Here is a 27,483-nt window from a genome sequence, read left to right on the forward strand (position 1 = left end):
GGTCTGCAACCTCTCCGAACCTCAGTTTCCACATCTGCGAAATAAGGAACCCCAACACCTCCCTCATGGAGTTGTGGGGATGACACAAAGCAACTAGGTAACGAACCAAAGAAACGTGGAAGGTGCTTGGGGCTGTCCACTCCAGAAGTCCTGTCCCCACGGCTTCACAGGAAAACTCTACCTGATTGCTAAGACCTCATCTTGAGGTCCCCCAATACAGTTCCAAACCCTGAGACTTCTAGGTGCTGTTGAAATGATATTACCAGGAAAGGTGGCCACAGGTGAGTTCTACAGGGATCAGAGAAACTGGCCACCGCTGGCTGCGTTCTCCTCTTTGAAAGCCAGACTTAAATCCCCTGGCTTCTGCCTGGGGTCTCAGCAGAGACAGAAACAGGGCACCAAGTGACAAGATGAAGCGCAACATTCTGAGCCTCCACATCCTGAGGCCCCAGTTCACTGGTGTTTGGCCTCTAGCCCTGTCATGTAACGTGCTCGTATTACAGATGAGGACACCAATCCCAGAAGTTAAGCGATTCACCCGAGCAAAGGAGCCAGGAGTTAAACTGAGGTCTCCTGACTCAGTCCAACGCCCTCAGCGCCAGGCAAATATGTCTCACAAGCAGCCTCACAGTGCAACTCTAGCGAAAGGTGTTTTCATCCCTCCCACTCCCTCACCACAACTCAAGTCTATCCTCCTATAGGTAAGATGTCTGAATTAATAGGAAAGAATGTATTTATAAGCAAGCATTTCCCTGAGCATCCAAGGATTAGACTCTAGGTCCACAAGAAGCTGTCAGATGACAAAGGCCAGAAGGGCTTCTCCAAAGGATCTCTGGGTGAGAAAGTGACAAGACGGGTGGGAACAGGCACTCACTCTAAGCTCCCCGGTAAAAACATTCACAGGAAGCTAATACATAAGACTGAGCATGTGAGAAAGGAGGCCGATAAAGGACACAATCTCTTTTTCAGTACATTTCATGAAAATGTAACTAAAGGCCCCTCTGGCAGACCCTGAAAGGGAAGAATGGCCATCTCAATGACTAAAGACACCCCTCTAAAATCGCTTCCAAACTCTGGTTGTTTATACTCCAAAATATATAAAAGGACGCCTATGACAAATAAAAGGAGAAGGCAATGGCACCTCTAGTACTCTTGCCTGGAAAATCCCAAGGACGGAGGAGCCTGGTAGGCTGCAGTCCATGGGGTTGCAAAGAGTCAGACACGACTGAGTGACTTCACTTTCACTTTTCACTTTCATGCATTGGAGAAGGAAATGGCAGCCCACTCCTGTGTTCTTGCCTGGAGAATCCCAGGGATGGAGGAGCCTGGTGGGCTGCCGTCTATGGGGTCACACAGAGTCGGACACGACTGAAGTAACTTAGCAGCAGCAGCATGACAAATAAAATCTTTGTTCAAATTCATCCTCTGTATTACTAGGAAGACAATGTAAAGAAATGCCTACCCCAGTGAAAGCCGAATGGCAAAGACTATGATTACAGCATCTCGAAATATCTTCTCCCCACAAGAAGACTACTAACTACAAAGAGAAACACAGTAACTGTAGAGAAACCTGGCAGGTACCACCTTAATGACGTGATCAACGGTGACCTCGCCAGTAACGGGCCGCGGCAACATCATGCAGCCCCGAGGATGCACGCAGGCCACGTGAGCTCCGCGGCATTCCCGCCAAGTGTGCCCTCAACCTAATCACGGACAACGCCAAAACCCTAAGCTGAGGAACAGTCTGCAAAACAGCACTCTTGGGAAGTGTCAAGGTCATGACAGGCTGAGGAGCAGCGTCACATCAGAGGAGGCTGAGGAGACACAGCAACCGGCAGCCACGCACAGCCTGGACTCGGCCCGGGACCAGATGAGTGCCAGTGACACAGTGATGAGATGCGAGTCTGCAAACTAGATTACAGTATCATATCCATGTCAACTTCCCAGCTTTGACAATTACTTTTTGGTTATGCAAGATGTTAACATTTGGGAAGTTTGGGTGAACAGTATATAGAATTTTTTGGTACAATTTTTCCAACTTTTTAGAAGTAAGCATCTTTCCAACATGGCACTCTGGCAGAGCCCAGGGACCCTACCCACCTGAGATTGTCATCAGCTCCCCCAACCACCACCAAGCTGTTCTCCGCCCGAATCTTCTCCCGGAAGTCCTCCATGGCTTCAGGGTGGCACTGCAGGGAGTTCTGACCGACGACAAAGAGGACTGGAGTCTTCATATCCAAGAGGGGATCGTCCACATCCTAAACAGGTCCGGTTTTACAGTCAGCCAGTTCATACATGCTCAACACTGCCTGGCAAGTGCACTCAAGAGACTGCCCAGGTAGCCGCGGCCTCTGAGCAGCAGCCTGGAGAGGCTCCTACTCCTGTCCTCCCACCGGCCGGTGACCCGGCAGCCCGCAGGCCCCGCACTTACCCCTCTGGGGCCGTCCACGGTAAGCAGAGGAAACCCAAGGCAGACGACGGCAGTGACATACTCCATCACTGACACCTGCAGATAACGGCATGGTCTGCCTCGAGGCCGACTGACTTCCCCACAGCCACATCCTACCCAGAAGCCGCCAGCAGGCCCCACCTCCTCCTCCCGTTGTAACTCCCAGGCGATGACACGCCCCCAGGTGATGGTACAGGTGTACCAGCCACACAGTAGGGCAGTAGGAGGACAGAACACAGGCTGTCTGGTTATACCAGCAGCCCCCACTGAGAGAACCGGGGCCCACAGGGGACCCCACCTGAACCTCTGGGAGGATGGGAGGTTTAATGCTTCCATCATGGGAATTTGCAAGGCTTGAGTCCTTCCTTTTTCCTCCACTAAGAACAAATGCAACCAAGAGAACACAAATGCTGCTCTTGTCCCTTATGTGAGGAATACCTCTCCCTTTCGAAATTAACAGACAGTGCCCAGTTCAGTTCAGTTCAGTCGCTCAGTCGTATCTGACTCAGCGACCCCATGGACTGCAGCACACCAGGCCTCCCTGTCCATCACCAACTCTCGGAGTTTACTCAAACTCATATCCATTGAGTCGGTGATGCCATCCAACCATCTCATGCTCTGTCGGCCCCTTCTCCTCCCGCCTTCAATCTTTCCCAGCATCAGGGTCTTTTCAGATGAGTCAGTTCTTCACATCAGGTGGCCAAAGTATTGGATTATCATCTTCAGCATCAGTCCTTCCAATGAATATTCAGGACTGATTTCCTTTAGGATAGACTGGTTGGATCTCCTTGCAGTCCAAGGGACTCTCAAGAGTCTTCTCCAACACCACAATTCAAAAGCATCAATTCTTTGGCGCTCAGCTTTCTTCATAATCCAACTCTCACATCCATACATGACTACTGGGAAAACCATAGCCTTAACTAGTCGGACCTTTGCTGTCCAAGTAATGTCTCTGCTTTTTAACATGCTGTCTAGGTTGGTCATAACTCTTCTTCCAAGGAGTAACCGTCTTTTAGCTACACGCTAAAATATATATAAAGAAAATACTTGGTGTTTTTTTCAAAGTAACTGGAGGGAGCTGAAAGTGGGCAGAGGTAAGATGAAAAAGGCCTTGGCTCTGACCAGTTACTGGCAGGGCTTAATGAGGGGCCCAAGGGGTTACCACACCAGTCTATCCTCCCTTTAAATTTCTGCTTAACATTTTCTACAATAAAGTTAAAAAACAAAGCTTGTCCCCCACAGTTTAAAATCCAAGTATGCAGGCAAAGCATTCAGCACAGTGCCTGGCTCAACAGTAGCTATCTGCAGCAGCAGCAGCAGTAGCTGAGCCCCAGACAAGCTCTGGATAAGACGGGGTTACTTACGTGACAGGCCACCAGGGCTCCTGTATTCCAGCCAATCAAGATGATGGGCTTGTGGGGGAAATGGCTGTGAATCTTTGTGGGGAGAGAAAGAAGACAGTGAGACAGGAGGCCGCAGATGGATGCAGAATGCTGGGTGAGCGGCGGCGAGCTGACAGAGGAGCAGCCTCACCTCCAGCACTTTGCTTCTCAGCGCCCCGATCATGTGCTCCAGACACTGCAGCACCCCCACTCCACTCCCATTGCTCAGCAGGTGGGTGGCGACAGGGATGACCTAAAGGAAAGAGAGGGGGCTGCCATGCCATGAGCTCAGTCTCCGCTCTTCTCTCCAGTCTGCTTAGCCTCCCCTGAACCCTCCAACCCTGGATAAGCACCATCAGCAGTCCAGAGACTCGGAGGATGCACCACATTCAAGTCCATCCACCTCGCATCTCGGCGCCCGTTTCTTGTACACAAAGGAGTGTACTAAGTTCACTAAGCATCGAGCATCTGTCTGCCTCTCGAGCTGCCCCCCCGCCCCCTACATACCTTGCCTAAGCAGGACAGCTGAGACTGCCAGAAGCGGTGGCGGCGTGAGGTGGGGAACACGGAGCTAGAAGGCCCGGAGGAGGCGATGAGGATGAGAGGAGAGCCGGGGAGTTTGCTCTACAGAGTAAGACCCCATCAGAGAGCCAGTGAGTGAGGGAGGCTCCCCAACGGAACCCCACGTACCCCACGACCTAGCTTATCCTCACCAATGCTGATTTGCTCAGGAAACTATGTTAAGCATGACACACAGCCAGTTATTAGTGAACACAGTTAAACACGCCATTTATTATCCTCTTGCCACGGTTCTGAGACTGGAGTCTAAAATAAACTTCACGGGCCATAGTGAAGTCCAACTTACTGGTTTGTTATGAGAAAGCACCCCCACGGCAGGGTCCCAGGGCCTCTTCAGTAGGAGGGACAAGGCCTCAGCTCCTGCAGCCCCGGTCTTTGTGTTGGAGGACACAAGCATCCGGTCAATCAACGTGGGGATCTAGAAGCAAGGGAGAATGAAGACACTTCCAGTGTGAGGCAGGAGACCCCACTACCAGGGTCAGGCGGGAGGACACAGCCCCACTGTGCGCCAAGGACAGATTCCAATGACGCCTCTCAGGCTTTACTCACAAGAAAAAGTACAAACAAGTGGATGGCTAAAAATATACCCTCCATCATTAAAGGTAAATGGATACAGTCCTTTGGAAACCAATCTGGTAATATGCATCAAGAAACTTAAACTTATTCCCATCCCTTTCCTAAAACTGTATCAGAAACACACATGCACACATGCACACACACACACACAGGGGGTAGCGGGTAAGCAAAAGATAAACTCATTCTCAGTAATAGTCGAAGAGTAGAAGCAACATCAAGGCATGCACAAGAAGTGGCTAAGCACGTTATCTACATAATCAGATCTTATGGACTAAGTTAAAATGCTTAAAACAGTTTGCAGTAATATACGAAAGTCCCCTGCTAAAATGTTAAAGGTAAAACAGAAAATATAAAAATCATCTCTAATTAAGAAAAATACAATAAGAGAATATGTGAAAATGTTAATAATAAACTTTATGGAGATATGAAGAAGCTTTTTCCTTTCCTTTTATATTTTCTAAATTTCCTCAACAAACATCAGTTGATTTTATAAGTTAAAAACAAAATAAAACTCTGCATTTTCTTCTAGTATACTGCCTTCAAGCTCTGGAGTGTTAAAGAAATTTGTTACTATGCTCCAAGTAATACAGCCTACTATACTATGTATACTGTTGACCCTTGAAAAACATGGGCTTGGGACACTAACCACCCGCAATGAAGCTGAAAAATCTGTGTAATTTTAGTTTGCTCTCCGTATCAGTGGTTCCACATTACACCATTACAATCTACCAAAAATGTGACCTCAAAGATGTGTAAATATAGATTACAGACTTGCTGATGCTTCCACTGAAAAGAAACGTCTGTGTGAATCTCATACTGCCCGCAGAAAGTCAAAATGTCCACAATTAAGAGAAGGCCCCGCACCACAACTAAAGAAAAGCCCATGCAGCAAGAAGATCCAGCACAGCCAAAACAAACACAATTTTTTTGAGAAATAAGAATAAAAACTACTATGGTGATGCATGTGGGAAAAGTTCAGTCCATAGCTAACATCAAACTCAACAGTAAAAAACCAAAAGCTTTCCCTCTAGGATGAGAACCAGACAAGGATGCCCGCCCTCACCACTTTTATTCAACACAGTACTGGAAGTCCTAGCTAGAGCAATCAGGCAAGAAACAGAACTAAAAGGCATTCAAATTAGAAAGGAAGAAGTGAAACTACAGATTTGCAGATGACATCATATTACATACAGCAAACCCTAGACACCAAAAAAACCATTAGAATACATGAATTCAGTGAATTTGCAGGATACAAAATCAATATACAAAAATCTGTTGCATTTCTAAATAATAGTGGAGAAATTGAGAAAATATGCTCATTTACAAAGCTTCAAAAAGAATTAAATAGCTAGGAATAAATTTAACTAGGGCTTCCCAGGTTAAATTTAACTAAGGAGGTAAAAGGAATGAGAACATCTTATCTGAAAACTGTAAGACATTAACTGAAGAAACTGAATAAGATACAAATAAATGGAGATATTCTATGCTCACAGACCGGAAGAATTAATATTGTTAAAATGTCCATTCTACCCAAAAAGCAATATACTATACAAATTCAATGCAATCCCTATCAAAATTCCAATGGCATTTTTCACAGAAATAGAACAAATTATCCTAAAATTTGTATGGACCCACAAAAGGCCCCAAATAGTCAAAACAATCTTAAGTAGAAGGAACAAAGCTAAAGGCATCATGCTTCTTGATTCTAACTATCTGACAAAGTTACAGTAATCAAAACAGTATGGCACAGGCACAAAAACGGACGCCCAGGAGAACGGAAGAGAACAGTGAGTCCAGAGATAAACTCAGCATGTACGGTCAACTAACTTATGACAAAGGAGCCAAGAACACACAGCAGGGAAAGGACAGGCTCTCCAATAAATGGTGTTGAGAAAGCTGGATAGCTACATGCAAAAGAATGAACTGGACCATCGTATTACCTTATACGATTAACTCAGAATGGATTCAAGATTCTGAATGAAGATCTGAAACCATAAAACTTCTACAAGAGAACATAGGCAGTAAGCTCCTTGATGTCAGTCTTGGCAATATTTTTTTGGATCTGACACCAAAAGCGAAGGCAGCAATAGCAAAAATAAACACGTGGAACTACAAACTAAAAAGCTCCTGCAAAACAAAGGAAAACATCAACAAAAGGGAAAGGCAACTTACTGAAGGGGAGAAAACATTTTCAAGTCATGTATCTGATAAGGGGTTAATATCCAAAACACACAAAGAACTCATGCAACTCAACACCAATAAGACAATGTGATTAACAAGTGGGAGATTGGAATAGACATTTTTCCAAAGAAGATATACAGACCTTATACACTATACATGAAAACATGCTCCACATTACTAAGCATCAGGGAGATACAAACCAAAACCACAATGAGATGTCATCTCACACCTGTTAGAGTAGCTATTATCAAAAGAGACAGGCATTAACAAATGCTGGCAAGGATGTGCAGAAAAGGAAACCCTTATACATTTTGGTGAGAATGTAAACTGGTACAACTTTTATGAAAAACACTAATAGACATTCCTCCTAAAATTAAAAACAGAACTACCACATAATCCAGGAATTCCAATTCTGGGTATTTACCTAAAGAAAACAAAAACACCATCTCAAAAAGATATATGCACCGCCATATTCACTGTAGCATTATTTACAATAGGCAAGATATGAAAACAATGTAAGTGCCCACTGATAGATGAATGGGTAAAGAAAATGTGGAAATATGTATACAACAGAATATTATGCAGCCATAAAAAGGAAATCTTGCCATGTACAAAAGCATGGATGGACCCTGAGGGCACTGTGCCAAGTGAAGTAAGTCAGATGGAAAAAGACAAATACCAAATGATCTAATGTGTATCTGGGATATGGAAAAACAAAACAAAAACTAAACTCATAGATACAAACAGACTGTTGGTTGTCAGAGGGATGGGATGGGAGATTAGTTAAATTGGTAAAAGGGATCAAAAAGAATGAAATAAATAAAGTCAAGGGATGTAACATACAGCATGATGACTATAGTTAATAATACTATACTCCATATTTGAAAGCTGCTATAAGAATAAATCTTAAAAATGCTCATCAGAAGAAAAAAAATTTCTTTAACTACATACAGTGACAAATGTTAACTAGACTTACTGTGGTAATCATTTTACCATACATACAAATATTGAAACATATTGTATACTTGTCAATAAACGTCACTTGTATGTGTGTATGTGTGTTAGTCACTCAGCTGTGTCCGACTCTTAGCGATTTCATGGACTGTGGCCCGCCAGGCTCCTCTGCCCATGGAATTCTCCAGGCAAGAATACTGGAGTGTGTTGCCATTTCCTTCTCCAAGGGATCTACCTGACCCAGGGGAACACTGCATTGCAGGCAGGCTCTTTACCATCTGAGCCAACAGGGAAATCCTATATGTCAGTTATATTTTAATTAAAATTAAAAGTTTGAAGATAGCACAAGAAGATAAGTTATTCCTGGAAATGACAAGAAAGGACAGTGTTCTTAATTTTAAAAGAGCAAGACTAAAAAGAGCTCTGGTGCTCGCTTCGGCAGCACATATACTAAAATTGGAACGATACAGAGAAGATTAGCATGGCCCCTGAGCAAGGATGACACGCAAATTCATGAAGCGTTCCATATTTTTATTAAGGAAACAATTCCATTCACCATTGCAACGGAAAGAATAAAATACTTAGGAATATATCTACCTAAAGAAACTAAAGACCTATATATAGAAAACTATAAAACACTGGTGAAAGAAATCAAAGAGGACACTAATAGATGGAGAAATATACCATGTTCATGGATTGGAAGAATCAATATAGTGAAAATGAGTATACTACCCAAAGCAATTTATAGATTCAATGCAATCCCTATCAAGCTACCAACAGTATTCTTCACAGAGCTAGAACAAATAATTTCACAATTTGTATGGAAAAACAAAAAACCTCGAATAGCCAAAGCAATCTTGAGAAAGAAGAATGGAACTGGAGGAATCAACCTACCTGACTTCAGGCTCTACTACAAAGCCACAGTTATCAAGACAGTATGGTACTGGCACAAAGACAGAAATATAGATCAATGGAATAAAATAGAAAGCCCAGAGATAAATCCACGCACATATGGACACCTTATCTTTGACAAAGGAGGCAAGAATATACAATGGATTAAAGACAATCTCTTTAACAAGTGGTGCTGGGAAATCTGGTCAACCACTTATAAAAGAATGAAACTAGACCACTTTCTAACACCATACACAAAAATAAACTCAAAATGGATTAAAGATCTAAACGTAAGACCAGAAACTATAAAACTCCTAGAGGAGAACATAGGCAAAACACTCTCTGACATACATCATAGCAGGATCCTCTATGACCCACCTCCCAGAATATTGGAAATAAAAGCAAAAATAAACAAATGGGACCTAATTAACCTTAAAAGCTTCTGCACATCAAAGGAAACTATTAGCAAGGTGAAAAGACAGCCTTCAGAATGGGAGAAAATAATAGCAAATGAAGCAACTGACAAACAACTAATCTCAAAAATATACAAGCAACTCCTACAGCTCAACTCCAGAAAAATAAATGACCCAATCAAAAAATGGGCCAAAGAACTAAACAGACATTTCTCCAAAGAAGACATACAGATGGCTAACAAACACATGAAAAGATGCTCAACATCACTCATTATCAGAGAAATACAAATCAAAACCACTATGAGGTACCATTTCACACCAGTCAGAATGGCTGCGATCCAAAAGTCTACAAATAATAAATGCTGGAGAGGGTGTGGAGAAAAGGGAACCCTCTTACATTGTTGGTGGGAATGCAAACTAGTACAGCCACTATGGAGAACAGTGTGGAGATTTCTTAAAAGACTGGAAATAAAACTGCCTTATGATCCAGCAATCCCATTGCTGGGCATACACACTGAGGAAACCAGAAGGGAAAGAGACACGTGTACCCCAATGTTCATCGCAGCACTGTTTATAATAGCCAGGACATGGAAGCAACCTAGATGTCCATCAGCCGATGAATGGATAAGAAAGCTGTGGTACATATACACAATGGAGTATTACTCAGCCATTAAAAAGAATACATTTGAATCAGTTCTAATGAGGTGGATGAAACTGGAGCCTATTATACAGAGTGAAGTAAGCCAGAAGGAAAAACATAAATACAGTATACTAACGCATATGTATGGAATTTAGAAAGATGGTAACAATAACCTGGTGTACGAGACAGCAAAAGAGACACTGATGTATAGAACAGTCTTATGGACTCTGTGGGAGAGGGAGAGGGTGGAAAGATTTGGGAGAGTGACATTGAAACATGTAGAATATCCTGTAAGAAACGTGTTGCCAGTCCAGGTTCGATGCGCGATACTGGATGCTTGGGGCTGGTGCACTGGGACGACCCAGAGGGATGGTATGGGGAGGGAGGAGGGAGGAGGGTTCAGGAAGGGGAACACATGTATGCCTGCGGTGGATTCATTTTGATATTTGGCAAAACTAATACAATTATGTAAAGTTTAAAAATAAAATAAAATAAAAAAAGGAAAAAAAACAAAAAACAAAAAACAAAAAGAGCTCTGCACAAAAAATGAGGAGAATATTTAACCATGAGGCTGTCTCAGTTTAACTCAGGAAACAAACATTTATGCAACACTGCTGTTACAAGGCACCAGGCTAGTGCTGACTGCAAAGGAGTTTAATCTACAATCTACGAAGGCGAGCATACAAATCACCAGAGAGGAGGGGCTGGGAAGTGCCGTAAAGAAACAGAAGCCTCACTGCTGTGACCCGAACCATCCAGCAGAGAAGAGGGAAGTGCAGATTCAGCATGCGAAGTGAGATGCACTCTGAACAATTCCAGCAGAAGACAGGGAAAAGCTTTCTAAACAGACACCAGATATAAACAAGAAAGTCCAGGGCTCACTCTAGGCACAGAAGGCCTGAAGTCAAGAATTCAAGTAAGGAAATAGGAGAGGCTAGTAACAAAGGAGAAGGCAATGGCACCCCACTCCAGTACTCTTGCCTGGAGAATCCCAGGGACGGGGAAGCCTGATGGGCTGCCGTCTATGGGGTTGCACAGAATCGGACACAACTGAAGAGACTTAGCAGCAGCAGCAGCAGTAACAAAGGACAGTGTCAAATTGTAAAGGATCTTCACCCTAAACCGGGTGTTTCTTTAAAACTAATTGATATTTTGTCACTGTGAGCCACTCAACACCTAGAGGTAGAGGATCTGAGTGAATATTAGATTTTAAAAACTTTTATCTGGCAGTTTCCCCATGGCTCAGTGGTAGAGAATCCACCTGCCACTGCAAGAGATGCAGCTTCCATCCCTGGGTCAGGAAGATCTCCTGGAGTAGGAAATGGCAACCCACTCCAGCATTCTTGCCTGGAGAAGCCTGGCAGGCTACAGCCCATGAGATCGCAGAATCAGACATGACTGAGCACACAGCACGCGTGCACACACACACACACACACACACATACACATAGCAGAGTACACCTCTGAAATGACAAAGCCTTGAAACTCGCTTTTTTGTAAATATAGAACACTTAGACTCCTTTGCCTGAGTGAAGCTAGGCAGACCAAGCATCCCTACTCTCTCCAGCACAGGATCACTCTGAGCAGACAGTGAAGAGGATGGGGCCCATACCTTCTCTGCTCCCTTTACAACAGGTCTGATGGTGAAAGTAACTGGGCCTAGAGCGTGACCCCATTCACTGACAATTCCATCCAGCTGGTACATTAGAAGTTTGGGGAACAACTTAAATATTTGTTGTGACTCTAACAGTCATGGGAAAACAAGAGCCTGATGGGAGAGCTACCACTGAGCAGATCAGCACCTTGTAGTCTGGGCCCCCGATAACTGCCCTTCCTCTGCCGTCCCAGCTAACCCACACTGTGACTCAGCAGCATGCACCGTGCACACCTGTGGGGTACCGCCCGTGGCCCGTGATGCTCAATAAACCTGAACACTACTTCATTCACTTTGGAACACCCAGACAATAACTTCAGTTGGAAGGCAGTGCCAACTTCATTGAGGGAAATGACCTCCCAGGCATACTGGGCATGCAAAGAAAAACTGAGAAGTGGACTCTGGGCACCACTTCACTGGTCCCCCAGAGCAGACTCACCAACGCTGTTCTCTTTCCACAGGCGGAATGCTGTAGAGAGCAGTGGAAATGCTCGACTGCAGGCCACTGCTCTCTGGCAGGGGCCTGTCTTGGCCCCTTACCCACCCTGTGCCCTTGCTGCCCCCTGTTCACACTTGAGCCAGGGTGACCACTGCAGAGGAGCAGCACAGGGGGAAGTCTGGGGCCATCTTTTCATTTGCCTCTTTCTCCACTAGAAAATCAGCTCCATCAGAGGAGACAGAATTTGTTTTGCTCATCCCAACACCCGGCACACTGGAGACACGAAACATGTATTTGTTGGGAACATCCAGACAATAACTTCAGTTGGAAAGCAGTGCCAACTTCATTATGAGGAAAAAGACCTCCAAGGCATACTGGGCACACAAAGAGAAGCAGGGACGTGGACTCTGGGCATGACTACACTGGTCCCCTAGAGTAGATTCACTAATGCTGTTCTCTTTCCAAAGGCAGAACGTACAAATTAATGTCAAATTCCTACCATGCATTTTATTAATGCATCTAGTCCTGAGTTTTATTTCCAGAAGCTAAACCAGTCTTCTTCTGCTTTCAAACAAACTCAGCATCCTTCAACTTACAAACAGATAGGAAACAGTAAGTCTGGAAATTTGGGGAATATGGCTGGGGAAAGTTGCTGGCCAGCTGCTTGCAAAGGAGAAAAAAACCCACAAAAGTAAAAAACTGAATTAATCCAAGTTATCTGAGGCCATGCTGGAGCAAAACACACTAAATATAATGGTACCACTTATAAATCACGAACAGTTACCCTGGGTTTCCTATGTGCCAAACTTTGTGCCAAGCATTCTATCCAGATTAACAAATTATCACAAAAATCCTAGGCAGGTATTATTATAATCAGCCATTTTTTAGAGATGAGGAAACTGAGGTGTTAACCCAAGATTACACAGCTAATTAGTGATGAAAGGATCAGCCAGGTGGTCTGTGTCCAGAACCAGTACTCCATCACACTGAACAGTCCAACTACACCCACAGTAAACCAGAGTCACCAAGGAAAACAGCGTGACTGCAGCACTGTCCCAGCAAGGAAGTGGGGAAAGGCAACGGCGCTCTATAAAGCATGATATAAGTCAGAGTGCTGCTACTGAAGGCTTGTCACAATCAGCAGAGACTGAGGCGTCGGCCCTGTGCTCCTGGCTCTGAACACCTCCCCTGCCCCACCCCACTCTCAGCTCCGTGGGTATCTGCTTCTCACTCCTCTCTCAACACTTCACCCTGGTAAACCCTTCATCTGTCTTCTCCTTTCTCACCTCACCTCAAACCACAAGTTGCAGGGCTGTAGAGGCTAAACATGTTCTCTGGTTTGGGGGCGCCACACCTCATCCTAGAGACAGGAGGGCTGAAGACATTTATGCCGAATGAGAACGTGAAATGACACCATGTCTCCTATTTTTAAGAGCAAGCACATTAGCTTCAGTCATGTCCTCCAGACTGACCAGGCAATGACCCGGCCCAGTCCCGTTTCCTGAACCCACAGCAGAGGCTGGCTACCCCAGGACAGGGCAGACACCCATCCCAGCCTTACCTTCCCTTTCAGCGTCTGCAGAGCATCCAGGTAGGCTGCCAGCATGGGCAGACTCAGGGTTTCCACCAGGGTGGTGTGCAGCCACTGGATCAGCTTGGTGTCCCAGCTCACACTTGCCAGAGCCTGCCGCACTCTCCTCGCACACTTGTCCACAGCGACACGACGCAGCACGGGCTCATTACAAGCCTGAACGGTGGAAGTAGAGGGCAAAGTCTGAGGGTCACCTTGTTAGCAACTGGGGTTGGGGGATGGTGGGGGGTAGCGCCCAACAAGTGAGCCAGTCAGAGAGGCCTGAGCTAGGGAGGCCCACTGGGGGCAGATTTCTGGAGTCTTACCCCTTCATTGGCCAAGCGGGCGAGCCGGTCAGACTGCAGGGCTTTGAGGATCTTGTTGAATAGCTTGTTCTGGGCCAGGGTCCAGCCAGTCCTGTAAGAGACACTCTGAGGAATTAAGAGTCAAACCCTGGGGACGCTCCCTGCACCAGTTCACTGCAAAGAAGATCATGTCATGATTTTTGTTCCCATTGTGAAACACTGTAACTCCAAGTAGCTGAGTACCAAGCTAAAGCACAACACCCAGATTCCGGGCCCAGTCCTGCCAGCGAAGCACCTCAGCACATGTGTTAATACACATGCGACAAGTCTTTGTGGGGCTTTGCTGTTTGGTGTTCAGTCGCTCAGTCATGTCCAACTCTGTAGCCTGTCAGGCTCCTCTGTCCATAGGATTTTCCAGTTAAGAATACTGGAGTGGGTTGCCATTTCCTTCTCCAGGGGCTCTTCCCAACCCAGGGATTGAACCTGTGTCTCCTGCATTGGCAGACAGATTCTTTACTGCTGAGCCACCAGGAATTATGCCTTTGTGGTACTAGCAAAGCTCATTAATTACCTAACAGCTAAAATAATCCATTAGTAAACAAAAGCAAGGCAGCACTGCACAGACATATCTGAATCTCACAAGTTACTCAAAAAAGGTAGACAGGATGAGGAAGCATTTAGTGCACTAAAACCTCACACTAAGATAAGAGGCCTACTTACATCAGTGTCAGGGACAAAAATACAACAAAACCAAGTGGCTGGTCTCCCACTCCTAGATAATCCACCCCTCATTAACCTTCCTTCTTTCTCCATGTTTTTTCTGTATATCCCACAACTAACAAATTTACTTTGTACAATGTTTGAATAGGTGATGTGTCTCTAACTCACCTTTAGCCGGAGGATAGCTGCTTCACGATGTTTCTGCCAGGCCACAGCTGCCCCCTGGCAGTCAGTGCTGTGCATCCAGGGCACAGCCCTGGTTGGTGCACTTTGACCTCGCTCATGGGAGGCTTTATGGTTCTTCCTCCAACTCAGCTATAAATTCCCTGCTATTAGAAGCCTACCCTATTGCTCGTCCCAACCTCATGAAACGCCGCACAGCTGCGTGGAGCTGACTAAAGCTTTACCCTCTCCACCCCACTCCTGACAACCTTAATTACTCTGAGACTCCAACTCTGGCCAGTAATCTTCCTACAGATACCAAGAAAAACGTAACAGAAGATGCCCAATTTATTCCAGTATTTGTTTACCGGCTCTCCCTGCCATAAAAATAAAGTGGTGATTAAATCTCATTTTAAAAATTTAGGTGGATGCCAGACCCAAATGAGAGCCTGGAATGACATCAAGGTAGCACTCCACATCAGTTGGGATGAAGTAAGTAGGACTGTGACAACTGCAAACCAAGCCCATTTAAGTCAGCTGAGAGTCAAAGTCCTTGCCATGGGCTGTGTGGACCCCCTGGCTCTCCAACTTCATCCTCCACGACAGCCCCCAGCTTACTATGCTTCCCTGCATCGCCCCTTCCCTTTTCTCCTCATGCACCCTGCATGCTCCCGCCGCACAGACTGGGCCCTAGCCACCCACTCCCTCCGCCTGAAACAGTGGCTCCCTCTCCAACTGCCAGGTTCTTGCTCAGATGTCACCTTCTACTGAGGGTTCCCCCGACTCACCCCTACTTAAAACTGCCAACACAAGACTCTCACCTCGGGATTCCCTACCCCCATCTCACATTCTATCCGTTTTATTTATGTTTGGTTTGTCTCCCTCTGCTAGAATGTACAGGCCAAGACGGCAAAGATTTCTGTCTGTTTTAAAAGTGTCTGACACAGAGCAGGGACTTTAACCATCTGCTGAATAAAGACACAGAGGAGCTGTACACACACTGCACTCTAAACCCTGTGAACAGCGGAGAACAAATTTAAACCCTCACACTCCCTACCACAGGAGGTGCCCAGGTCCTGAGGAGCAGCGCAACACTGATACATCATGTGGGGCAACTATACATAGAGCCCTTCACCAGATCAGGGTGCCTGGACCACAAGAACATTGCTTCCAACTTCAACCATCATCTCACTATCCTTGAAAAGAGTAAATACCTTCCAGAAAGGAGGAAATAACAGCCCAACTTCCTTTCCTTCTATAAAATACAATCTCCATCTACCACGTTACGTCTCCAGTTTTACAACTTACCACAGTCACAAAGTCCAGGAAAACACTAGCTATGAGCCAGGAGCTGGCTGTGTACCTTTAGTCTCCTTGACTGCAAAAGAGATGGACAAGATTATCTATAAAACTCAGGCTACGATTACTGATGGGAGTAAAAGTTCTATGACAGCAGCCCAAGTCCACGGTCACAGAACTTTCTCTTCAGAAGTGCCCTCTGTCTTTAGTAGCTTTTGTTGCCACAGCTAACGCCCGTCTCAACCTCCAAAGCCACTCATCCTTTCATAACCTCTTGTGGGGTTCCAGCAGCCATCTCAGGTTTCTTGATGTTTTCTTATCTTCCCACAGCTCTCCTGGCTTAACTTCTGGTACTTCATCAGTATCTAGCCAGTTTTTGCTGTGGTTTGATATTCAGAGAGATTCTGGACTTGGAAGATGGGGGAGTAGAAGCTTTTACTCAAGGCTGGGGCTCAGGATACCTTGGGACCAGGAAGGCTTGTGTGAACTAGCATCACCGGTCCGCTGGTTCATAATCTTATCTTCCTTTACATTATTTAAATGTATTACACACTAACATGAGTAGCACTTCTCTTATGCATAGTGATTCTTTGCTGGGCCTGGGTTTTGGTGGTGGTCGGAGGAGACAAAGGATGTCCACAAGTAGTTATAAAAAGCTCTCTGGAGATACAAGGATACTTCCTTATTAATAAACTTCCTTGCTTTTAATGACTGGTTCTACCCTACTGGTGGGCACTGAGGTTCTGTCCCTTTTATTACTAATATAAACAGTCACAGTGACAACCCCACCTCTCCCCAGTACACTCATATACATATCTCTCTGCATCTTCACATGGTCATGCAAATCTCTCTGCAGGATAAATCTCTTGAAGTGGAAATGAAAGACCCGTGTTAAAATTTTAGAATTTTAGAATTTTCCGTTCTGTGTGAATAATATGTAAAAGCACCTGTAAAACCTTGAAAGCAGTATTACACTGCAGCCTTACCCCTGGAGGTGCAAATGGCACCCCACTCCAGTATTCTGGCCTGGAAAATCCCACGGACAGAGCAGCCCGGCAGGTACAGTCCACGGGGTCACAAGAGTCAGACAAGACAGAGCGACTGAGTCCTTAACCCCAGCAATGCTGCTCAGTGATAATCAAACAGGTTAAACAACGAATACAATTTCTTTATGTTCAAGGATCTCTTGAGCTTTCTCAAAGCCTATCAATCAGGTTGCAAACCCTAATCCCAAGGAAAGAGAATGAGGTGTATATAATTTTTACTTACAAGGTACTGACAGCATTTCCAAAATTATCTTGTTCTTTATCATACAACAGGAGGTTTTCTCTATTTGTTTTTCTTACCCTGTATTTATGCTGAAACCCAAAATGATGGGAGCAAGGAAAATGATGTGGACAAAAATGGGAGGGGGACTAGAAAGCTATTTAGAAATTACTACCATACACCACTGACAGCTGAAATTAAATTGAAAAACCACAAGTCTAAAACCCCCAGAAAAAGTTCTTAGGATTGAACTTAGTTGCTGGATATATAACAAAGTGATTCCAAGAACTGAAACATATTCTCTGTATTTTGTGAGCTTCGTGGGAGGCTAGAAAATTAAATGGGCAGAAAAAAATGATCTAACCGAAGATTAAGAGTATGCAAAAGATATAATTAAGGAAAAATTTAAAAACAGGAGACAGAATTTTAGATACAAGTCTAAACAGTCAAACAGCTGATGGGAACTGTGGTGAGTCAATACACTCCCCCATCTAAACCTATTCAATTTTCATGGGTACAAAAATGTCTTCTCTCCATTGCTTAGATGAGATCAGACAATTTTATGTTCTCCACACTCCCACTGAAACCGAATGACATTCTGATTTCTGGCTTCTTTTATCCAAAGCAGCCAAAGTCACACCAGTCCTAGAAGAGCCTGATATTTTCAAAGATAATTCTTTCTCTGACACTAATTCAATATTAAAATGTCTAAAGAGTTTTTTTTTTAACCAGAAGTCAAGCAGAGAGAAACAAAGAACATCAGAGAGAAGAAAAAGGTCACACTTACTTTTTCAGATCATAAAATTCTTTGCTTAAACACCAGGAGAAAGGAAGAGGAATGACGGGGAAAGAGGGAGGGAAAATAAACAACTCAAAGGTCTTGAATCAAAATTTCAAACATCTGTCTGAGATTAACACATAGATATTATACATACAATACTGAGAGATACAATTAGAGCAAATTCAGAAAAGGAGAATATTTTTTAATTGAATTCAGAAGTTCCGATTTCTACGATAGACAATCTGCTATCGCAGGACACTAGATGCTTTTACTGAAATGCTGGCAATGTCCTCGAATCCATTTGAGCAAGGCCCTGAAGTACCATATGTCAGGAGTATTTTGTTACATGTCTGAAAAGCTGTGCATCTAATTAAACTTGATATCTGACAAACATCTGGGGGAAAAAAGCTGGTCCAACTTCTTTGGGAAACATCACCATACCTGCAAATATATATTAATTTTCAAAAGTTCACCAAGTCACACGATTTTGGCATGCAGACACAAATCTAGACCAGGAGTCAGCAGACTTTTTCTATATAGTGGACTGGATACTAAATATTTTAGAGTTTCCGTCACAACTATTTCAGTCCACAATTGTAGTGCAAAAGCAGCCACAGACAATACCTAAATGAGTGGGCGTGACTGTGTTCCAATAACACTGTGTTTATGTACCCTGAATTTTGAATTTCTTGTGTCTTCTTTTGATTTTTTTTCAATCACTCAAAAATGTAAAATCCATTCTTAGCTCATGGGTCATAGAAAAACAAGCAATGGGCTGGATTTGGCGCACAGGCCATAGTTTGCCAACCCCTGATCTAGACAATTAAATCAAGAAGAAAGAGATATTTAAAATCATGTTTCATGGAATATCAGGCATTACTAGAGAACCCAAGAGTCAGCTGGGGTGGGGGGATGCATTTTCTAAATATCGCAAGTTATCTGGGGACTTCCCTGGTGGTCCAGTAGTTAGGACTCTGTGCTCCCAGTGCAGGGGGCATGAGCTTGATCCCTGGTTGGGGAAGTAAGATCCTGATGTTGCGTGGCTCAGACAAAAAAAAAAAAAAAGAAGTGATCTGAAGCTATCTGCTACTGAAATAATTCAGGAGGGCAAAATGGGGCACTAAAAAAGAAAAGTACGTTTCTGACTCCCTGATAGAGAGATCAGTCATCTCTCTGAGGAAAAATACATTTCTAGGGAGCTGTCCTATATGAGTTCTTGATGTAGCAAACTGTAATTTTACATGATTTTATACACGGAAGAAAAGAAGCAGCAATTTAACAATAAAATCAAGTGAAAGAATGGCAACAGATAATTATAATCAGAGCAGAGAGAACTAACCACAACCTTCAAACAGGCTACAGATCCAGAATTTGGGGACAAGGTCATAAAAATGGTGACCTCTGAGACTGAAGCCAGTAAGTATCATCAAATAATGAAATCAGCTGTGTGCAATAGTGACGTACCTGAAGATGTAAGCCTGTTGCTAATGAGAGAAGGACGCCTCCAAAATCTCATCAGACACTAAAAAACAAATAATCTGAGATAAACTGAGCACTAATTAATCATATCAATCTGTGGCAATGGCATAACACAGGTATGGAGGTCCACATGGAGAAAGAGGAGCCAAAGCGTAGAGCCTGTCAGTGTTTTTCTGCAGGACTGGGCAGGTGAAGGTGTGCCTTGGCCTCCCTGTCATCCAGCTACCGTGTTGGAGGAGGGCATCCCCTGTGCAGATGGTCTACTAGCCACCCACTTCTGGAAGAGAACAGCTTCCCAGACTCTCCCACTGAGCATCAGGGCTCTGGGCCAGGCTGCCCCAGTATCTCGTCTGCCCTGCAGCTGTATTTCTCCTTATAAATTAAGAAACTTGCATTCACGCATATTATTAAGTCTCTGATGACTTTGGTAAGCATGACGAGTGCACCCAAAACCCTTTGCCCATGACCAAGGGTGAACCGATAGAAAAATTCATGCAATTCTGCTATGCAGTTTCTGAAACTGCAGACTGAGGACAAGGCAACCAATAACACAATGGGGACACATATCTGTGTGAAGTCACCTTGTGCAGCCATCACTGGGCTCTTTCCACTGCCCTTAAAGAAAAGGTACAGCAGCTGACAGCACTGGGCTCCAGAGTCAGACGGCACGCTCTGAACAAACCCCTGCTCCACGACTTCCTAAGGTTTCTTCAACTTACTGAGTTTAGCTTCTTCATTTTTAAAATACAGATAAAGAAGGGATATGCCTAGGGGAGTTGTGAGGTTTAAAAGAGATAACGCATGTGAAGCACTTGGTACAATGCCTGGCACCTAGAAAGCGCTCGACAACTGTGAGTTCTTTTTTGTTACCACCATTGTCAGTATCTTCAGGGTTATTAACTATAACAATGGTGATAAACAATTTTGCTGAACTCATTGACCCCAGCAATATTCTAGTAGTTGATCTTCATTCACATCGATTTTCCTCTTTATCTGAAGCTCTAGAGACCATCTCCCCTTCTTAAGGCACAAGACTAATTCCAATTCAAGACCCCGAAGAACTTCTCCACAAGATCTTCAACCAGGGTGCAGAACCGCTCCACCTTCACCAGCCACCACCTGATCACACAAGCACACCAGCTCAATCTCATTCCCTGCTTCCAACCAAACTCATGAACCATTCCAACGAGCCTCGAAATTTCCTGCCCTTCTTCCTACCAAATTACTTCTTTTTCCTCCATTAAGTAAGAACCCTCCAACATTATGACAAGTTTACTACTTTCCAACTTCTGATGTAAAGACCTTAACGTTCCCTTAGGAGATAAATACATACAGAGAGAGCCATGAGGGAAATGTAAATTAAAACCACAATGAGATGTCATTTCACACTCGCTAGAATGGTCCTAAGAAGAAAAAGACAGATGAAAAACAAATGTTGGCAAAGATGTGCAGAAACTGGAACCCTCATACACTGCCGGTGGGAATGCAAAATGATGCAGTCCTTTTGGAGAAGAACCTGAAGATTCCTCAGATTATCATACAACACAGCAATTCCACTCTTAGGTATATATTCAAGAGAAATGAAAATGTATGTCCACACAAAAACAAGTAAATGAATATTCATAGTGACATTATTCATATACAGTAGTCAAAAAAGCATTAGCAACACAAATATCCATCGACAGATCAATGGATAAACAAAAGGCGGCACTTCCGTACTGTGAATATTATTCAGGATGAATAATATTATAAAGGAATAAAGTTCATTATAAAGAAATGAACTACTGACACATGCTTCAACATGGATGAATCCTGAAAACATTATGCTATGTGAAAGAATCCAGTCACAGAAGACCATGTTCTGTATGATTCCATGAAATGTTTCGAAAAGGTTAAGTTTAGAGAGACAAAAAGTAGACTGTGGTTGCCAGGGGTTGGAGGGGTTGGGAGGAAATGGGAAGTGACCGTTAATGGGTAAGGAGTTTCTTTTGAGGGTGAGGAAAACGTTCATCAAATTGACTGCAGTGATGAATATACTAAAAATCACTGGTTGTACATATTATATAAGTGAATTGTATGCTACGTAAATTTTACTTTCATAAAGTTTTATGCAACAAATACAAGATAAATAAATGTTTGCCAAGCAAACAACAACGAAATGACCTAAAGAGGAATACTGAGTCCCCGGGTGAGTAGGATATGAGAGAGCAAAACCAGCCAGCAAACTCATGAAAACAGGCTGAGGTGCTCCCCCAAAACCACAGACTACAAATCTATCTTTAAAAGTCACTCAAGTCAAACATCTATTAGCCTTTCATATGACTCCAAAACATTTTCACTGTCCTAGTTATAGACACTATAAGCACAGTATCCTAGTTATAGACACTATAAGCACAGTATCATACAAACGGACATTTAATTTTTTTTGGTGGTCTGGCTAACTCCCGTATCATAACGTGTACTATATACACTACAGAGCAAGTCACACCTATCAAATTTGACTCATTTATACATTCAGTTAACACTTACTACTTGCCTACTATGTGCCAGGCAATGTCCGAGGTGTCAGGGATGCAAAGATGGCGGACACACAAGCTCTCCTCCCAGGGAGCCCACTGCAGAATGAGCTGAGAGTTACAAAGACAGGAGAACATTCTGACTCCTATGGCTGCAAATGAAATAAACTCCTAAAAATATGTTTCAATGACAACGATATAAGATATTCACAATGCACTGACCATGAACCCTGCAGTGCCCAGTCCTCTCAGAAGCAACCTACCTGTTGACATGCTCCTCCCAGTCCTCTGGCGGGGGAGGGGCATCCGCATCGGTCCTGGCGAAGATGACGTGCCGTTCACACTCATTCATCACACTGCGTGCCTTCTGATTGTCGTAGAGTGGCACAGGGGTGGATATGACTGTCTCCACGTCTATTGGGACATCTGATTCACTGTAAAAATGAGGAAATAGGACCAGCCACACATATTTCAAACAACATGAGTATTTAATGATTGTCCCATTGCCAAAACTGTCTCAATATAATCAGCTTTTTATCTATTTATTTTTTTTGGCTGCACCAAGCAGCTTGTGGGATCTTAACTCCTTGCCAGGGATAGAACTTGTGGCCCCTGCACTGGGAGGGTAGAGTCTTAACCACTGGACCACCCGAAAAGTCCTTAATCAGCTTTAAAGTATGCATAAGCACACTATGTCTACAGAAAACTATGATCCAAAGTTACCTTTCCCACATGTATCTAGATCTCTGTGACATGCTGGTATATGAAGGGGAAACACAAAGTTGTTTTAAATGAGCTTATGTAAAACTGACAAAGAGTTATTTTTTTAAAAGACAAGTATATTCCATAAGCATACAGTTGATTGCCTAAAGGTGCTTTTCAATAAGGTAGCTATAAGCCACATGCAAATGTTTAACTTACTAACAATTAAATAAAATAAAAAATTCATTTCCTCAGTCACACAAGCCATATTTCAAGAGCTCAACAGACATGTCTGCCTCAGTTCAGTTCAGTTGCTAAGTCGTGTCCGACTCTTTGCAACCCCATGGACTATAGCACACCAGGCCTCCCTGTCCATCACCAACTCCTGGAGTTGACGCAAACTAATGTCCACTGAGTTGGTGATGCCATCCAACCATCTCATCCTCTGTCATCCCCTTCTCCTCTGCCTTCAATCTTTCCCAGCATGAGAGTCTTTTCAAATGAGTCGGTTCTTTGCATCAGATGGCCAAAGTAATGGAGCTTCAGCTTCAGCATCAGTCCCTCCAATGAATATTCAGGACTGATTTCCTTTAGGATTGACTAGTTGGATCTTAGTGCAGTCCAAGGGACTCTGAAGAGTCTTCTCCAACACCACAGTCCAAAAGCATCAATTCTTCGGTGCTCAGCTTACTTTATATTCCAACTTTCACATCCACACATGACTAGTGGAAAAACCATAACTTTGATTAGACAGACCTTTGTTGGCAAAGTAATGTCTCTGCTTTTTAATAAATTATCTAGGTTGGTCATAACTTTTCTTCCAAGGAGCAAGCATCTTTTAATTTCATGGCTACAGTCACCATGATCTGCAGTGACACTGGAGCCCAAGAAAATAAAGTTTCTCACTGTTTCCACTGTTTCCCCATCTATTGGCCATGAAGTGATGGGACCACATGCCATGATCTTAGTTTTCTGAATGTTGAGTTTTAAGCCAACATTTTCACTCTCCTCTTTCACTTTCATCAAGAGGCTCTTTAGTTCTTCGCTTTCTGCCATAAGGGTGGTGTCATCTGCATATTTGAGGTTATTGATATTTCTCCCGGCAATCTTGATTCCAGCTTGTGCTTCATCCAGCCCAGCATTTCTCATGATGTACTCTGCATGTAAGTTAAATAAGTAGGGTGACAACATACAGCCTTGACATACTCCTTTCCTGATTTGGAACCAGTCTGTTGTTCCATGTTCAGTTCTAACTGTTGCTTCTTGACCTGCATACAGGTTTTTCAGGAAGCAGATCAGGTGGTCTGGTATTCCCATCTCCTTAAAAATTTTCCAGTTTGTTGTGATCCAAAGGCTCACAAGGCTTTGGCATAGTCAATAAAGCAGCAGCAGATGTTTCTCTGGAACTCTCTTGCTTTTTCGATGATCCAATGGATGCTTGCAATTTGATCTCTGGTTCCTCTGTCTTTTCTGAATCCAGCTTGAACATCTGAAGTTCACAGTTCATGTACTGTTGAAGCCTGGCTTGGAGAATTTTGAGCATTACTTTGCTAGTGTGTGAGATGAGTGCAACTGTGCGGTAGTTTGAGCATTCTTGGGCATTGCCTTTCTTTGGGATTGGAATGAAAACTGACCTTTTCCAGTCCTGTGGCCACTGCTGAGTTTTCCAAATTTGCTGGCATATTGAGTGCAGCACTTTCAAAGCATCATCTTTTCGGATTTGAAAGAGTTCAGTTGGAATTCCATCACCTCCACTAGCTCTGTTCGTAGTGATGCTTCCTAAGGCCCACTTGACTTCACATTCCAGGATGTCTGGCTCTAGGTGAGTGATCACACCATCATGATACCTGGGTCATGAAGATCTTTTTTGTACAGTTCTTCTATGTATTCTTTCCACCTCTTCTTGATATCTTCTGCTTCTGTTAGGTCCATACCATTTCTGTCCTTTACTGTGCCCATCTTTGCGTGAAATGTTCTCTTCGTATTTCTAATTTTCTTGAAGAGATTTCTAGTCTTTTCCCATTCTATTGTTCTCCTCTATTTCTTTGCATTGATTACTGAGGAAGGCGTTCTTATCTCCTCTTGCTATTCTCTGGAACTCTGCATTCAAATCAGTATATCTTTCCTTTTCTCCTTTGCCTTTCGCTTCTCTTCTTTTCACAGCTATTTGTAAGGCCTCCTCAGACAACCATTTTGCCTTTTTGCATTTCTTTTTCTCTCCAAGGAAAAAAAACAAAAATGTCTACCTAAGGCTACCATATTAGAGGAAGCAGGTACAGAACATTTCTGTTACTACAGAGAGTCTATCAGGCAACGTTGGTCTAAAGTTCTAAATTATTTATACAAATTTTCCTTTCCTTACCAAGTCAACTGATAGCTAATGATATGCTGTAAAAGCCCATGACTGTCTAAGACAGATCGCTGGCAACGCAGACAGACACCTCAGCTTACTCACTCTGTAAGGAGCCCACAACAGAAACAAACACAAGTGGATACCTGAAAGAAAGATCTTTTGTATTTTAAAACATTAATGAAAAAAATAAATAAAATGTTAATGAAATCCTAGTGCTGTGTTTTTCAGTCCAATAACTCTGTCACCCAAAATATGATGTCAATCACACTGGTCTACTGGCGATCTAGCAAATGTCACTTTAACTTTTTGATGCTACTGTATACATTCCCAATGGCTAGAATAATTATACCACTATAAAATGAAGTGAAATAATGTACAGCTGGATTTGGTGGTGGGTGAAAGAGCTGATTATCTTTTGTGGACCAGACTTTGGGCAAGGTACTTAGATGTATGCCTGAAAAAGAAGTCCTGGTGTCACAATTCCAACCCTATATTCTCGGGGTCCCTCCCAACTAATGGCACTACTGAGCCAGAAACATGAGAATCATCCTCTCTTCCTTTCCCCTTAATCCTGGCCACTCTTGCCAACTCAATACAGCAGGTCATGTTGGATCTACCCAAGAAATACACCTCAAGGCCATCCCTTTTTCCCCACTTGTAATATGCCTGTCCCATCAAGGCTCATGATCTCTGACCCTGACCACTCTGCAATGGTCTCCTAGCCAGGTCTTATCTATTCCACTTCAGCACTATCATCTATTCAACAAAAATTCAAAGTGATCTTTTTAAATATAAACTCAATCTCTAGCTTAAAATCCTTCAATGACTTCTCACCAACTCTGAGAATCAAATTCCTACATGAGGTAGCCCCTGCCAGCTTCTCCCCTAGCTCCCACTTACAACCCCATTGCAACCACCTTCCAGATCCAGTGGCCTAAAAAGAGCTCCTAAAATACACCAAACTCCCACTTACAGGGCCCATATATGGAGCTAGTCTGTAAGAGGAAGTAATTTTCTGAGTACTGAAATGACCAAGTCCACAAAATCTCACTTTAAGAAAATAATCATGAGATTTAAATACAGGAGTTTCAATGTTTGCAAGAAGCTATTACATAACTAAGAGAGAGACTTGCAATTCTATTTAAAAGAGCTCTTCAGTGATGCCCTTGATCAGAAGCATCAGGATTATGCTCAATTATTCTCTAAAATTACAGATCCTGCGACCTGTACATACAAAATAGGTCAACAAAATGAGGCTCTCGCTGGGAAATGAAATAAAAACCACCACTATTCTACATGTGTTAAACACACATGTCATGGCACTTCTAGCTCATTAACCCTCACTGGTGGATCAAAAGAAGCAAAGCACAAGATCTCTGTTTTCCAGCAAACCTAAAACCTGTGCTAGAGGTCAGATTGAGACAAACAAAAACAAACTCCTCCCCAAAAAAGTTTATAAAATTATTAAGGGCGTGATTTTATCATCAAAATAGAATATATCACTAAATCTTGAAACATCTTGTGTTCCAAGGTAATCAGAATGCCTTAAAGCTCAAACGAATTGCTAAACAAGTTTGCACAGACCAAATGTAACTGTACCACATATTACATGGTAAGTTTATGAAAAAATTCCTGACCCTATTATGTAGGCGAGCTGAAAATATAACCAGATCTAAGAAGGATTAAGATCAACCCATGGTGACAGTTCCACAACAAGAGGGAAAGAAAAGTCTTGGGCATGTGCTCCTAAGTTTTGCAGGTGAATGGAGGGGAAAAAAACACAAATTACCATAAAAAGGCCAGTGTTGGAGCCAGAACACTGGGCTATTTTAGGAATGAGTCTAATCCTATGTGACAATTTTTAAAAGTCAACTCTTCCATCTTTTTCTTCCGTTTAAATAATCATCTTCAATTCCTCTTTCCACACAAGTCCTCTTATCCTAAATGCAATCAGCTGTTTGCTTTCCTTTGAACATCCTGCCTTCCTAACTCATTAGATGTCTTGAATCCAGATGTTCATCAAGAGGCCTGACATCCTCAGGATGGTTAAGAAGGATGCTGAATTAAACATCCCACCCCACCCCTAATCTCCCACAATAAAATCCACTTTAATCCCCAACTGATTACTGCCCAGTTAGGGTGACCGCAGCCCATAGGAGAGAAGGCCAAACT

The 27,483-nt window shown here is 43.3% G+C and overlaps 1 protein-coding gene and 1 non-coding gene across 17 annotated transcripts in view; one reads left to right on the forward strand and one right to left on the reverse strand.

The window, feature by feature from the left end:
• The window catches only part of KANSL3 (KAT8 regulatory NSL complex subunit 3), a 69,566-nt gene that overhangs the window by 40,703 nt on the left and 1,380 nt on the right, over positions 1-27,483 (reverse strand). For all 16 annotated transcript variants that reach the window (XR_009739260.1, XR_009739261.1, XM_061431534.1 and 13 more), the window contains 9 exons: positions 22,520-22,690; positions 14,055-14,145; positions 13,720-13,905; positions 4,697-4,828; positions 4,339-4,455; positions 3,983-4,084; positions 3,814-3,885; positions 2,432-2,506; positions 2,101-2,258 (listed from right to left, as the gene is read on the reverse strand). Coding sequence is in view for 14 of the 16 variants with exons in the window: in XM_061431534.1 (XP_061287518.1) it covers positions 2,101-2,258; positions 2,432-2,506; positions 3,814-3,885; positions 3,983-4,084; positions 4,339-4,455; positions 4,697-4,828; positions 13,720-13,905; positions 14,055-14,145; positions 22,520-22,690 (1,104 nt within the window). In the remaining 2 variants the exon portion in view is untranslated. The remainder of the gene's footprint in view (positions 1-2,100; positions 2,259-2,431; positions 2,507-3,813; positions 3,886-3,982; positions 4,085-4,338; positions 4,456-4,696; positions 4,829-13,719; positions 13,906-14,054; positions 14,146-22,519; positions 22,691-27,483) is intronic.
• On the forward strand, positions 8,548-8,654 carry LOC133257918 (U6 spliceosomal RNA). Its single transcript, XR_009739766.1, has one exon. It is a non-coding gene; the product is annotated as a U6 spliceosomal RNA (small nuclear RNA).

This window comes from Bos javanicus, chromosome 11 (genome assembly GCF_032452875.1).
Source record: "Bos javanicus breed banteng chromosome 11, ARS-OSU_banteng_1.0, whole genome shotgun sequence".
Classification (NCBI taxonomy): domain Eukaryota; kingdom Metazoa; phylum Chordata; class Mammalia; order Artiodactyla; family Bovidae; genus Bos; species Bos javanicus.